Below are 15,516 nucleotides of genomic sequence, written 5' to 3' on the forward strand. Positions count from 1 at the left end.
TACTTTGTGTTTACTCCTTCTGATGTAGCCAGCCAATTCTGCTTTGCTTTTAAAATGATTATTATCACTCAGTACTCACCCATTATGAACTTGTGAATTCTTCCTTTGTTTTAAAGAAACTTGATCATCTCGCTGTGTTTCAACAGGTGGGTAGTTGCCTTGGATTCACTTAAAACTTTCTCATCACCACTGTTAAGTTTTGTAACTCTAAAACATAAAATTAATTTGAAGAAAAAGACAGGAGCCCAAGAGATGCGAGTCTAACTTAGAGTTTATTTTAAATGAAGTGCACACATATCATGTGGTAGTGCATGATGTATGCAATTCACTTAACTTTACATATGAATTATTTGAACGAACAAGAATGCCTAATCAACAAAATGTTTACAATATTACTCAAACACTAAATACATAACTACCTACTGCAGATGTACTCTAGCTCTCCTGGTAAGTAATTAGACTTCTCAGTAATGTGGGTTTTGGTAAGCAATGGCCTGAAGAACTGATTAGAAATAAAACAAGTAATTGCAGTTTCAGAAATAGATAGCTAGGTCTTAAGAAGTAATAAGACATAATTTAATGTTAGAATTGCATGTATCCAAATATTGCATTATGGCCAATAACTGTGGCAACATCTTGTATTTATACAATTGTTTTAACAATTATAACCTTTCAAGGTAACATCACAAACTGAACCAGATGTGTCATGTTTTACTAACAGTTGTCGAAGAAGTAAGTTTTAGAGAAGCAGAAAGTTTTTATGAAGAAATTCTGGAAATTATAATTCTGGCAAATGAGACAAGGCTGAAAGCAGTGGCACAATTAAAACTGGGCAAATTCAAAGAGCTCAGCTATCAAAGGGCTAGAAGATCCCAAAGAAAGATTTAGTAACAATTGAAATAGTGCAGAATTAGGCCATTTGGCCCTTTGATTCTGTTCTGCTAATCACAAAGATCATGGTTAATCTACGTCTGCATCATTTTCTTGCCCTATCTCCAGATTTGTTTGATATTCATATATCTATCAAATTCTGTTTCTAATTAACTCAATAACTGAGCCTCCACAGCCCTTTAGGACAGAGGATTTTAACAGCAATGAGACAATGAACTTTTCAATTACGAATGTGTTCAAATCCTTGCATAATAACGATACCATTTGCCTCCCTAATCACTTTCAGTGATTTATGAATACCCATGTCCCTTGAGCGTCAACATTAGGCAATCCCACTTATTTGCTGCCTTCCAATAAACAAGAAAAATTCTAGAATATGTGTAACTTTGGATACAGAGCATTCACTGTCTCTATACCCAATGCGTTAAAACCCTTGGTTGTAGATCATCAGGACTTTGGGATTCATTACCTTTTAGTTTCACCACGTTCTCTGGTTATTTTGAAAAATCATGCTTATTTCCTTTGGTTCATTCTTGGTGGGATCTTGCTTCTCAGGTGTTTCTGGTCAGTTTTGATGTGAAGGAAAATGCATAAAACAGCTTACTCAACAAGGGTTATCACATAAATGCTATGTGAATTTTGATTTTCAAAAGCTAGAAAGAACTTAGGTAACCATTGCTAAGAGATGCTGTCACAGCTGCAGAAAAGGTGGACGCCATGGAAGGATTGTCTACGGAGTCTCTGTGGGTGGAGGTTAGGAACAGGAAGGGGTCAATAACTTTACTGGGTGTTTTTTATAGGCCACCCAATAGTAACAGGGATATTGAGGAGCAGATAGGGAAACAGATCCTGGGAAGGTGTAATAATAACAGAGTTGTCGTGATGGGAGATTTTAATTTCCCAAATATCAATTGGCATCTCCCTAGAGCAAGGGGTTTAGATGGGGTGGAGTTTGTTAGGTGTGTTCAGGAAGGTTTCTTGACACAGTATGTAGATAAGCCTACAAGAGGAGAGGCTGTACTTGATTTGGTATTGGGAAATGAACCTGGTCAGGTGTCAGATCTCTCAGTGGGAGAGCATTTTAGGGATAGTGATTCGAATTCTATCTCCTTTATAATAGCATTGGAGAGAGATAGGAACAGACAAGTTAGGAAAGTGCTCAATTGGAGTAAGGGGAATTATCAGGCTATCAGGCAGGAACTTGGAAGCTTAAATTGGGAACAGAAGTTATCAGGGAAAAGTACGGAAGAAATCTAGCAAATGTTCAGGGGATATTTGTGTAGAGTTCTGTACAGGTACGTTCCAATGAGACAGGGAAGTTATGGGAGGGTACAGGAACCGTGGTGTACAAAGGCTGTAATAGACCTAGTCAAGAAGAAAAGAAAAGCTTACAAAAGGTTCAGAGAGCTAGATAATGTTAGAGATATATAAGATTATAAGGCTAACAGGAAGGAGCTTAAAAAGGAAATTAGGAGAGCCAGAAGGGGCCATGAGAAGGCCAGGCGGGCAGGATTAAGGAAAACCCCAAGGCATTCTACAAGTACTTGAAGAGCAAGAGTATAAGATGTGAAAGAATAGGATCTATCAAGTGTGACAGTGGAAAAGTGTGTATGGAACTGGAGGAAATAGCAAAGGTACTTAATGAATACTTTACTTCAGTATTCACTATGGAAAAGGATCTTGGTGATTGTAGTGATGACTTGCAGCAGACTGAAAAGTTTGAGCATGTAGATATTAAGAAAGAGGATGTGCTGGAGGTTTTGGAAAGCAACATGCTGGATAAGTCGCCAGGACTGGATGAGATGTACCCCAGGCTACTGTGGGAGGTGAGGGAGGAGATTGCTGAGCCTCTGGCGATGATCTTTGAATCATCAATAGGGACGGGAGAGGTTCCAGAGGATTGGAGGGTTGCAGATGTTGTTCCTTTATTCAAGAAAGGGAGTAGAGATAGCCCAGGAAATTATAGACCAGTGAGTCTTACTTCAGTGGTTGGTAAGTTGATGCAGAAGATCCTGAGAGGCAGGATTGGTGAACATTTGGAGAGGCATAATATGGTTAGGAATAGTCAGCATGGCTTTGTCAAGGGCAGGTCATGCCTTATGAGCCTGATTGAATTTTTTGAGGATATGACAAAACACATTGATGAAGGAAGAGTAGTAGATATAGTGTATATGGATTTCAGCAAGGCATTTGATAAGGTACACCATGCAAGGCTTATTGAGAAAGTAAGGAGGCATGGGATCCAAGGGGACATTGCTTTGCGGATCCAGAACTGGCTTGCCCACAGAAGGCAAAGAATGGTTGTAGACGGGTTATATTCTGCATGGAGGTCACTGACCAGTGGTGTGCCTCAGGGATCTGTTCTGGGACCCCTACTCTTATGTGATTTTATAAATGACCTGGATGAGGAAGTGGAGGGATGGGTTAGTAAATTTGCTGATGATACCAAGGTTGGGGGTGTTGTGGATAGTGTGGAGGGCTGTCAGAGGTTACAGTGTGACATTGATAGGATGCAAAACTGGGCTGAGAAGTGGCAGATGGAGTTCAAACCCAGATAAGTGTGAAGTGGTTCATTTTGGTAGGTCAAATATGATGGCAGAATATAGTATTAATGGTAAGACTCTTGGCAGTGTGGAGGATCAGAGGGATCTTGGGGGTCCAAGTCTATAGGACACTCAAAGCAGCTGCGCAGGTTGACTCTGTGGTTAAGAAGGCATGCAGTGTATTGGCCTTCATTAATCGTGGAATTGAATTTAGGAGTCAAGAGATAATGTTGCAGCTATATAGGACCCCACTTGGAGTACTGTGCTCAGTTCTGGCCACCTCACTACAAGAAGGATGTGGAAACCACAGAAAGGGTGCAGAGGAGATTTACAAGGATGTTGCCTGGATTGCGGAGCATGCCTTATGAAAACAGTTTAAGTGAACTCGGCCTTTTCTCCTTGGAGCGACGGAGAATGAGAGGTGACCTGATAGAGGTGTAGAAGATGATGAAAGGCATTGATCATGTGGATAGTCAGAGGCTTTTTCCCAGGGCTGAAATGGCTAGCACGAGAGGACACAGGTTTAAGGTGCTGGGGAGTAGGTACAGGGGAGATGTCAGGGGTAAGTTTTTTACTCAGGGAGTGGTGAGTGTGAGGAATGGGCTGCTGGCAATGGTGGTAGAGGCGGATACAATAGGGTCTCTTAAGAGACTTTTGGATAGGTACCTGGAGCTTAGAGAAAAATAGAGGGCTATGGGTAAGCCTAGTAATTTCTAAGGTAGGGACAATTTCAGCCCAACTTTGAGGGCCGAAGGGCCTGTATTGTGCTATAGGTTTTCTATGTTTCTAACAGTTGTCTGGAGTTAAGCTCAAGGATAGGTTCCTGCTTTTTGATACAAACTGACAAGACTGTATGTCAAAATAAGTTGTTTAAAGACAGGAGCTAAAACCAATATGATTGATCCTTGACCGAGAAGCAAAGAGAAATTCCACATACTGTTAGTCTTACAATGAATTGTAGGAGATAAATCATAACTGATTGTTCACCATAGTCCTCTTGCTTCTCAGCTTATCCCTGAAGGATTCTGCTCCAAAGTAATATAAAAGAGGGTCCAAACAGGTATTGACTGCTACACCACACAGGGTGATCACCACAGAACGCTGAATGAAACAATTAACTTGGGTTGTGCTGTTACTGCCATGGTAATTCATGGCGAGATGGACAGTCCGCAAAATGTGGTAGGGCAGGAAATTAGTCAGAAATATAACCATAACAATAATAATCATTGCTATAGCTTTTCTGCGGGAACATTTTTGCTTGTCATGCTCTGCCTTTGAAGTTAGTAAAGTTTTAAGAACAAAAATGTAACAAATAGTGATAATAAGGAAGGGAATAACACAACCTACTGGCAGTGAAATTAAATTCATCCTGTATATTTTACTACTAATTTTATATTCAGGGTCAAGGCATATTGTTCTATTATTCTTTGCAATGTATTTGTCTTCTATTAGTAAAGGACTAGCTACTACACCCACAAATACCCATATCAATATGCACAAAATTAGGACATTTTTAATTGTTCTATACTTTAAAAATTTAAGTGGATGCACAATTGCAAAATAACGCAAGATGCTCATTAGGGTCAGAAAGTAGATGCTGCAGTACATATTGAGGTAGAGTGCATAAAACATGAATCTGCAGAGCGAATGTGGAAAATTCCAAATGCTGCCTTTCCAGTAATAATAAACACGCCAAGGCAACGTGCAAACGAAGAATAGGTCCGCAATTGCCAGGTTCACCATGACGATGCTGAATTCAGTCTTCCTCTTGTATAACTTTAGGAATACATATAAACAGAAGCTGTTTTCAATAAACCCAAGAATAAACGTGACCAGGTACACTGGAGGGTAGGTAGAAGATTTGAAGTCACTGATGTTTTCACAGAAGGAGACATCATTTTCAGGGCTTGTAATGTTAATCATCCTCTTCTCTGAAGAAATTTGTGACTTAGAGATGGAGATGATCTGTGGAAAGAACATTAATTTTAGTCACAGCTAAGGATTGCATTTTACATAATAATCTTGAATTTTATAAATATGATTTATTATGTTTACGCTAGTTTAGAATAGGGAATGGTAACATTAAATGCCTTGACAATGATACAGTGATGAGTCCTTATCTCTGGCACTGATTCGACTTCAGAACCCTTCAAAATGACCTTGTAAACAACATTCGAAATAGCTACATTAAGATAAAGTAACAAAAAATCTCAATGCATCATCCTCAGCAATAGGTTTGGACGTGAATAGTCACTTTGAAGCCAGTCAACTTTGCAACATCCTGTTTATGTTGGGTCTAAATTACTCTCCACTACAGCCACCCAACAAACTAGTCAAACAATTGGACATAGTTATAATTACAGAGCTTTAAATTTCAACCAGTCTACCTGACCTTTCCATGATCTTCCCTGGGTGTGTCAGGAGGCGACAGCAAGGCAACTTGCAATCAAGGGGAACGGCCCACGAGACTTCAACACTAATTCAAGCCCCAGTGAGGTCTCATAGAAGCAGGTTAAACAAGGAAACTCTGCTGTTCATTCCCAAAATCAGCCCTCAAGTATTTCACTATTATTCTTCGTGTTCAGCACTATCGGGAAGAAGCAGTGAGGGCAGCGTCTTTATGTTCCTAGTGATTGATTTCAATGGCCATCAACAAGGTTAAATTGCTCTAATGATCTACCACACACCGAATTGTCCAACTGGCAAAAAGCATAGATGCCAGACTTCTACGGCAGGCAGGGAGAGAACCAAAGCTTTCTGCATTCTATTTGCTGCTGATGCAAATTCCAAGATAGCCTTGGTAGAAGTGACAAATGCACCTAAACTGCCTCTATCCAGAGTACCTGCTATGGTTTGTAACTTTGAAACAGTAAACTAATTCAACAGAGGATGCGGGGAGTCCGAGAATACGGGTGTAGTTCGAGCTTAGTTTAATCAACGCACCCATGTATCTGATGCACCATCAATAACTCTGAGACGTGGGTTAAGGTAGGCTTTTATTGGCTGGAAGAAAGCACAAGCAGCAAGTGACCATCACACACATCCTGGAGACTGAGGAAGGGTCTGTGGCTCCAATCGCCTTTATACAGGGGTCTGTGGGAGGAACCACAGGAGCAGACAGCGGGGGGGGGGGGGGGGGGGGGGGGCGTGTCCAGACAGGTATATGTAGTTCACCACAGTATCAAATGGTAGTGTGGTGATGTATACTATTCATGCATCATACACAACCTGTAATGAATTATTTAAATGAGCAGGAATGCTAATCAATATATATCTACACACACAAGATTACTCAAATATTATTGAAATATTAAATATGCAACACTCCTCCCTGCTTAGCTATAAACTCCAACTCAATAGAGAATGCATCTCAACTATATACACAGTATATTATATAATACAACCACTATATACAGACATTCATAGCATAGTACATTTTATATTGTCGTATTCAGGGCTTAAGATTTAATCTTTGTGGAGGATTTCTTTCTCTTGTGGGATAATGTCTTTCCTAACAAGGGGGATCACTCTCCTTGACAGGTAAGACGTGTGGCTGTGAAAACATTCTCAGATTCTGGGGGCTTTTCTGTGGTAGTTGTAGAAGTTGACTCTGAGACTGCAGGAGGTGGTTCTGAAAGCTCTGGACATCTTTCTTCTCCCTTTTTCTTCTTCTAGTTTGTGCATCTTGACCTTGGGATGGTGCATTTATTTCACTGGAGTATTATCTTATTAATCCTTCTATTGCTCCCTTTGTCTATTGTCCATTTGGTTTCCTCAACCACGACATCATCCGATGAAACCTCTGTTTTTGTATCTCCATTGACTCCTCTCTTTTTGGCCTTCCGTTCATCTAGCTGAACTTTGGTCTTTGCATCTACCTTTACAAGTTTTGTCTCCCACTCAAAGTTCATGCAACAACCTTAATGCACACTGAGCACATTCTGGTTCTTTATACTTGCGTAAACCAAATGTTTGCAATATTCCTGAAGCTCCTTGAACTCTCTTCCAGCTTAAAACCAAGCCATATTTCACAAGTAACTGCCTGATTAACGTACCAGTAGCTTTCTCAGATATGCTGACTATGAAAGCTGTTGTAGTCAAACCACTGCCTTCCTCACTTTCAGGTCTCCCCTGAGTAGCATGGTCTTTCCTTGGTCCAATATGCTGTTAATCCAGGCAGGGGCACAGAGGCTGGCATGATGCTCTGTTGGATGACAGTTCATGGAGTTCAGCATGGAGACAGTTGTGGCATCATACACTACCTTTCTCAATTCACTCTCATATGGCTTCCTTGCAAATGGTGGATGGATCTCCAATCAAATCGTAGTTGTCTCTGTCAATCACACAGCCAGAATGTCGGTCCTCATGATTTTAAACCACATACTTTATACTTTACTTTGTCACCAAACAATTGATACTAGAGGGTACAATCATCACAGTGATATTTGTTTCTGTGCTTTGTGCTCTCTTAAGTACAAATAAAAGTAAATATAATAAAATTTTAAATTATAAATCAGAATTAGAAAACAGAAAAGGGAAAGTAAGGTAGTGCAAATCAGGTCCAGATATTTGGAAGGTACGGTCCAGATCCAGGTCAGGATCTGTTCAGCAGTCTTATCACAGTTGGAAAGAAGCTGTTCCCAAATCTGGCCATACGAATCTTCAAGCTCCTGAACCTTCTCCCGGAGGGAAATGGGACAAAAAGTGTGTTGGCTGGGTGGGTCTTGTCCTTGATTATCCTGGCAGCACTGCTCCGACAGTGTGTGGTGTAAAGTGAGTCCAAGGATGGAAGATTGGTTTGTGTGATGTGCTGGGCTATGTTCACGATCTTCTGCAGCTTTTTCCGGTCTTGGACAGGACAACTTCCATACCAGGTTGTGATGCACCCTAGAAGAATGCTTTCTACGGTGCATCTATAAAAATTAGTGAGGGTTTTAGGGGACAGGCCAAATTTCTTCAGCTTTCTCAGGAAGTAAAGGCGCTGGTGGGCCTTCTTGGCAGTGGACTCTGCTTGGTTAGACCAAGTCAGGTCACTTGTGATATTCACCCCGAGGAACTTAAAGCTTTTGACCTGTTCCACCTGCACACCACTGATGTAGATGGGATCGTGCGGTCCGCTACTCCTTCTGAAGTCAACAACCAATTCCTTCGTCTTGCTGACATTGAGGGATAGGTTATTGTCTTCGCAACATGCTATCAGGTTCTTAATTTCCTCTCTGTACTCAGACTCATCATTACCCAAGATACGGCCTACAATTGTGGTGTCATCAGCAAACTTATATATTGAGTTTGATGGAAACTTGGCTACACAATCATGGGTGTACAGTGAGTACAGCAGGGGGCTGAGTACACAGCCTTGTGGGGCACCGGTGCTCAGAGTGATTGTAGAGGAGAGCTTGTCCCCTATCTTTACAGCCTGGGTCCTGTCTGTGAGGAAGTTGAAGATCCAGCTGCAGATCTGAGTGCTAAGACCCAGGTTACGGAGCTTAGGAATCAGTTTATTTGGAATGATGGTATTAAAGGCAGAGCTGTCGTCAATGAAAAGGACCCTTACATATGCGTCTTTATTCTCCAGGTGTTCTAAGGAGAAATGTAGTGCCAGAGAGATGGCATCTGCCGTTGACCTGTTGCTCCGGTAGGCGAATTGCAAAGCATCGAGGTTGACCAGTAGGTTATGGTTGGATGTGTACCATAACCAATCGCTCGAAGCACTTCATAGCAATTGATGTTAGAGCCACAGGTCGATAGTACAACGTGGCTTGTTTGGTTATGAATGTCATTCCCACAGAAGTTATCTTTTCCTCAGTACAAGTTCTGAGTGGGATATCTGCAGGCTTCAGTTCAGCATCTTTGAAATGTCAAACTTATTTTGTGGAATGACTGAAAAAGCGGAATCAGTGAACAATTCCATTTTAATTAATTTGCTGTTCATTTCTGGTAGAAGCTATATTGCTTGTCTATTGGTAACATCAGTAGCTGAGCGAAGGGCGCTGAGTAGGCTACGGTCAATTATGGATAACTCTGAACATCCTCTACATAGCACCATCCAGAGACAGAGAAGCAGTTTCAGTGACAGGTTACTATCGATGCAATGCTCCTCAGACAGGATGAAGAGGTCAATACTCCCCAATGCCATTAGGCTTTACAATTCTACTGCCAGGACTTAAGAACTTTTTAAAAGCTATTATTAATGCTTTTTGAGACGGTGATTTTACTGAGTTAAGTATTGTATGTAATTAGTTTTGCTACAACAAGTGTATGGGACATTGGAAAAAAAGTTGAATTTCCCCATGGGGATGAATAAAGTATCTATCTATCTATCTATTGTTAGTTTTCGCAATGTAAATCTCAAGGCTATTCGGTTCTGTGTTACTCTCATCATTATCAGATTTTCATCAATAGCATGCAGTTTAGCTCTCTTTTTGAAACTGCAATTTGACATCTTACCGTTTTCTCTTCCCTGTACAGCCCATTTATTTGTCTGCCTGACATGCTCTTTGTACGTGTCGTACTTTGTTGCATTTTCTGCAAATTTCACCTTTAAACCTGCATTGGTCTGGTGACTGTGAGCCCTGCCACAAATGTAACACAATTTGTCCAACCAGAAACGAGGGAAAACCTGCAGATGCTGGAAATCCGAGCAACACACACAAAATGCTGGAGGAACTCAGCAGGCCAGGCAGCATCCATGGAAAAAAGTACTTTTGACATTTCAGGCCAAGACCCTTCAGCGGTCCTACTGAAGGGTCATGGCCCGAAATGTCAACTGTACTATTTTCTGTAGATGCTGCCCGTAGTAACAAGTGGTTATTTGAGTTAGTCACCTGCCTGTCAGCTTGAACCAGTCTGGCCACTCTCCACATTAACAAGGTGTTTTCCCTCACAGAACTGCCACTCACTGGATGTTTTTTGTTTTAAGCACCATTCTCTGTAAACTCTAGAGACTGTTGTGCATGAAAACCCTAAGAAATCAGCAGTTTCTGAGATATTCAAATCACCTTGTCTGGAACCAACAATCATTCCATGGTCAAAGTCACGTAGATCTCATTTCTTCCCCATTCTGATGTTTTATCTGGACCTCTTGACCACATCTGCACATGTTTATGCATCAAATTGCTGCTACATGATTGGCTGATTAGATACTTGCATTAACAAGCAGGTGTACAGGTGTACCTAATAAAGTGGCCACTGAGTGCATGTCAGTGATAATAAACCTGATTATGAAATCCTACAGATCTTAGATTTAAATAATCATCCCGTTATCTTGTAACTATGTCTACTCAGTGAAGATTCTTCTAGCAGGGTAAACATCGCAATATATACTCCATTCTCCCCACCTACAATATGCTACGTTTCAAGAAGAAACAATTTTCTAATTCCCGTCATTCTTCTAACCTCCAAAGAACACAGGTCTAACTTTTCTTTTGGTTCTTCATGAAAGGGTAACGTTCTTGTACCAGCAGTTAATGTCTAGTTTTTCAATGTTCAGAAGAAATAAAGGTTTCTGGTATAAGTTGGTGTTACCGAAGATGTGCAACAGCTTACCAGTAAATACTAAAGCAAGAGTATTGACTAAAGTACATTACTTGTAACATCTTTCATGATGCAGATTGTGGTGAACTATCACATCAAACAGTGAGGAGGCAGGGGGAGACAAGGCTGGTGTGCTAGGGCATGACGTATTTGTGTTCGAGCCGGGTTGTCGCAGATGGAGTTGGTGCTATCTCTGCTAGAGATAGAGGAGTCGGTGTGAAAGAATTTCGATTCTCTCTCTCTCTCCCCCCCACCCCTGCCCCCCCTTCCTGAGTTTCTTAAAAAAGTACATGGAAAGCCCATCAAGAGAAGGAGTAACACTACACCTTCTGGACTACAGCACCATTCAGAAGGGTAAACCCACAGAAAGCATCTGGCCCAGAAGGGATACCTGGCTGAGTACTGAAGACTTAAGCTAATCAATGGCTGGAGTATTTTCAAACACCTTCAGACTTCTGAAGTGAGTCACTGAGGTACCTACCTACTTTAACAATGCTTCAATCATACTGGTGCCCAAGAAGGGTGTGGTAACCTGTCTCAATGGCTGTCATCGAGTAGCACTTACCTGAACTGTGATGAAGTGCTTTGAGAGGTTGTCACAAAGCATATCAACTCCTGCCTGAGGTGTGAACTTAATCTGCTCCAATTTGCCTGCCATTACAAAAGGTCAACACAGACACCATTTTATTGGCTCTTCACTTAACCCTGGAACATCTAGACAATGAAGATGCATTCATCAGGATGCTCTTCACTGACTACAGCTCAGCATCCAACATTATCATTCCCTTGAAACTAATCACTAAGCCCCAAGACCTGGGCCTTGGTACCTCCCTGCACAACTGGATCCTCGATTTCCTCACTTGTAGACTCTAGTCAGTACAGATTGGCAATAACATCTCCTTCACAATCACCATCAACATAGACGCAGTACAAGTCTGGGTGCTTAGCGCCCTGCTCTACTCACTTTATACCTATGATAGCGTGGCTAAGGACAGCTCCAGTGCCATATTTAAGTTTTCTGACAACACCACTGTTATTGGCTGTATCAAGAGTGGTGACAGATTGGCATACAGGAGAGAGATTGAAAACTTAGTCGAATGGTGCCACAACAACAACCTCTCACTCAACAACAGTAAAACCAAAGAGCTGATTATTGACTACAGAAGGAAGAAGAGGAGGTTCATGAGCCAGACCTCATTAAGAGAGTCAGTAACTGAGAATTCCTTGGTGTTATCACATCAGAGGATCTGTCCTGGGTCCTTCACACATGTGCCATCACAAAGGCACATCTTCTTTCTTAGAAGTTTGCGTAGATTGGGTACATCACTTAGACTTTGATGAACTTCTACTGATGCACCATGAAGAGCATCGTAACTGGTTACATCGTAGCCTGATATGAAAACATCAATGTCAAGAATGGAAGTGCCTGCAGAAAGTGGTCAGTATCTTCACAGGCAAAGCCCTCCTCATCAATGAGCGCATTTACATGGAGCACTGCCACAAGAAAGCAGCATCTATCATCCAGGCCATACCACCAGGTTCAGGAACAGTTATTAACCTACAACCATCGAGCTCTAAACCAACGTGGATAGCTTCACTCACCTCAACTCTGAACTGATTGTACAACCTACAGACTCACATTCAAGTACTCTACTACAACTAATATTCTCAATATTATTTATTTTTTATTTGCACAATTTGTCTTCTTTTTCTACATTGTTGTTCATCAATCTTTATTGATGTATAATTTTTCATAAATTCTATTGTATTTATTTTCCTGTAAATATCTGCAAGAAAATGAATCTCAAGGCAGTATATGGTGATGTATACATACTTTGATAATAAATTTACTTTGTCTTGTATTGGGAAACAAACCCAGCCAAGTGACTGATCTTGCATTGGGGGAACATGTAGCCCCTTAGGTTTTAAGATGGCAACGAATAAGGATAAGCATGAACCTCGCAGGAAAGTATTAAATTGCAGGAGAGCAAATTACGGGATATTAAGTAGCAGCTATTGGGGACCACTGTTTTTGGCAAGTCGGCTGACCTGGAGGGGGTGGTCACTAGCCCTTGTCCATGGGGCCTACTGACTTTGGTCCTTGACCAAGGGGATTGTTGGTCTTCATCCACAGCACCTACTGACCCAAAGTTGGTCCACAGGGATCACTGGCCTTGGACCACAGAGCACTCCAATCTGGACTACGCTACTAGCTCCTGCTCCTAATTCTTCATTAACTGTCCCTGATCTCTAACACTCACCCATTACAATGGCTAAACATTAACCTTACCTCAACCTCCCTGCACTGTCTCCAAAACCATCCCTATGAATTAAAAAATTACAAGTAAGACTGAGCCATAACCTCAACAAACATTACATCTCAGTGCCTTGTTGACCGGAAGGGACGAGTGGATGAATGGAAAGTGGAGGCGGGTGAAGGGAAAGGTGTGCTTAGTGGTGGGATTCTATTGAGATGGCAGAGGTTACAGAGAATGATGTGCTGGATGCATATGGTGATAGGAAAGGATAGGGGATCCTATTGTATATTTAATAATTCAGTGGTATTGGAGTAATATTGTAAATGTATTATTTGATTAAGCATTTTTTGTTTAAATAATTCATCATGCATTACATATAAAAGTACATGAATGGCATATGTCATCACAGCACCTTGTCTAAGCAAGCGCCTCACTAAAGTAAAATTGAAGCTAGGATTTACATCTCTCAGGCTCCCTTGTTATTTTGCTTTGGAGTTAATGAAACAGGATGCCTAGCCCTGTTATGGAAGTGGGAGGATGTGATAAGGGTGGATGTCCAGAAAACGGAGGAGTTGCAAAAGAGTGGATCTTCTTGAACATGATGTCACAGGTAGATGGGGTCATAAAGAGAGCTTTTGGCACATTGGCCTTCATAAATCAAAGTATTGATTGCAAGACACACAAAATGCTGGAGGAACTCAGCAGGCCAGGCAGCATCTATGGAAAAGAGTACTTTGAGCAGGGACTCTGAGTTCCTCCAGCATTTTGTGTGTGTTACTTGGATTTCCAGCATCTGCAGATTTTCTCTTGTTTATTTATTGCAGGAACTCGGGTGTTATGTTGAAATTGTATAAGACATCTGTGAGGCCTAATATGGAGTCTTGTGTGCAGTTTTGGTCACCTACCTACAGGAAAGAAGCAAGGATGTTGCCAGAACTTGAGGACCTGAGTAATAGGGAAAGCTTGACTAAGTTAGACTTTTATTCCCTAGAGTGTAGGAGAATGAGGTGATAATTGATAGAGGTATACAAAATTATGAGGGGTATAGGTAGGATAAATGCAAGCAGGCTTTTTCCACTGAAGTTGTGTGAGACTAGAACTAAAGGTCATGGGTTAAAATGAAAGGTGAAATGTGAGAGGGCATGGGATCCAAGATGACCTTGTTTTGTGGATCCAGACTGACTTGCCCACAGAAAGCAAAGGGTGGTTGTAGGTGGTTTGTACCCTGCGGAACACCATTGGTCAGTGACTAGTGCTGTTCTGCAGAGATCGGTTCTGGGACCCCTCCTGTGATTTTTATAAATGACCTGGTTGAAGAAGTAGAAGGATGGATTAGTAAGTTTGCTGATGACACAAAGGTTGGGGGTGTTATGGATAGTCTGGAGGGTTGACAGAGATTACAGCAGGACATCGATAGGATGCAGAACTGGGCTGAGAAGTGGAAGATGGACTTCAAACCAGGTAAGTGTGAAGTGGTTCATTTTGGTAGGTCATATTTGAAGACAATATAATATTAATGGTAAGAATCTTGGCAGTGCAGAGGATCAAGGAGACCTTTGGGTCCATGTCTCAACACTCAGACAGCTTTAGTCTAGTCAGCCATATCCAAGAAATGATGTGCTGACATTGGAGAGAATTCAAAGGAGTTTCACAAAAATGATTCTAGGATTGAAGAGCTTCTGTTGGCTCTGGGCCTGTACTCACTGGAATTTAGAAGAATGAGGAGTGACCGCATTGAAACCTATTAGATGGTGAAAGGCCTTGATAGAGTGGATGTGAAAACGATGTTTCCTATGGTGGGAGGAGTTCAGGACCAGAGGACGTCACCTCAAACTAAAAGGATGCCCTTTTAGAACAGAGATGAGGAGGGATTTCTTTAGACAGAGGCTGGAGAATCTATGGAATTCGTTGCCACATTCAGCTGTGGAGGACAAGTCATCGGGTATATTTAAAGGAGAGGTTGATAGATTCTTCATTAGTCAGGGAATGAAGGCAAGAGATTGGGGCTGAGAGGGAAAATGGATCAGCCACACTGAAAAGGAGGAGCAGATGGGCTATTTTTTCTCCTATATCTTAATGAAAAGACTGCAGTCATAAAAGTGAGGATTGGCCCTCTTAGACTCCTTGTTTATTTCCTCAGCTGAAGCCAAAGACCCCAGTTGTTTTTTAAAATTATGACTATCAGCACTTAACCATAAAATGTCATGTACGTTTCCCTCTCATCCCACAGCTGAACTCTAAGAAAAGCTCTGGCGCTAAAAAAAACACCAAACTCATTGATCTGATAAGCT

General features: G+C 41.4%; 1 protein-coding gene across 1 annotated transcript; it reads right to left on the reverse strand.

The window, feature by feature from the left end:
• Window positions 1-260: 260 nt before the first annotated feature.
• On the reverse strand, window positions 261-15,201 carry LOC140727219 (cysteinyl leukotriene receptor 2-like). Its single transcript, XM_073044486.1, has 3 exons — window positions 15,136-15,201; window positions 6,378-6,467; window positions 261-5,399 (listed from the first exon to the last, which is right to left on the reverse strand). The coding sequence occupies exons 1-3, from the start codon at window positions 15,199-15,201 to the stop codon at window positions 4,404-4,406; spliced, it is 1,152 nt and encodes a 383-aa protein (XP_072900587.1). The 3' UTR covers window positions 261-4,403.
• Window positions 15,202-15,516: the final 315 nt, after the last annotated feature.

This window comes from Hemitrygon akajei, chromosome 5 (assembly GCF_048418815.1).
Source record: "Hemitrygon akajei chromosome 5, sHemAka1.3, whole genome shotgun sequence".
Taxonomy (NCBI): Eukaryota; Metazoa; Chordata; class Chondrichthyes; order Myliobatiformes; family Dasyatidae; genus Hemitrygon; species Hemitrygon akajei.

Excerpts from the sequence above, each read along its gene's own strand:
- LOC140727219 (XM_073044486.1), bottom strand. The coding sequence starts at position 15,201 with ATGAAGAATCTATCAACCTCTCCTTTAAATATACCCGATGACTTGTCC. Across the intron at positions 6,468-15,135 it reads CCTCCACAGCTGAATGTGGC|TGGTCACTTGCTGCTTGTGC; the intron begins AACGAATTCCAT and ends GGATGTGTGTGA. Across the intron at positions 5,400-6,377 it reads ATGGTGCATCAGATACATGG|ATCATCTCCATCTCTAAGTC; the intron begins GTGCGTTGATTA and ends TTCTTTCCACAG.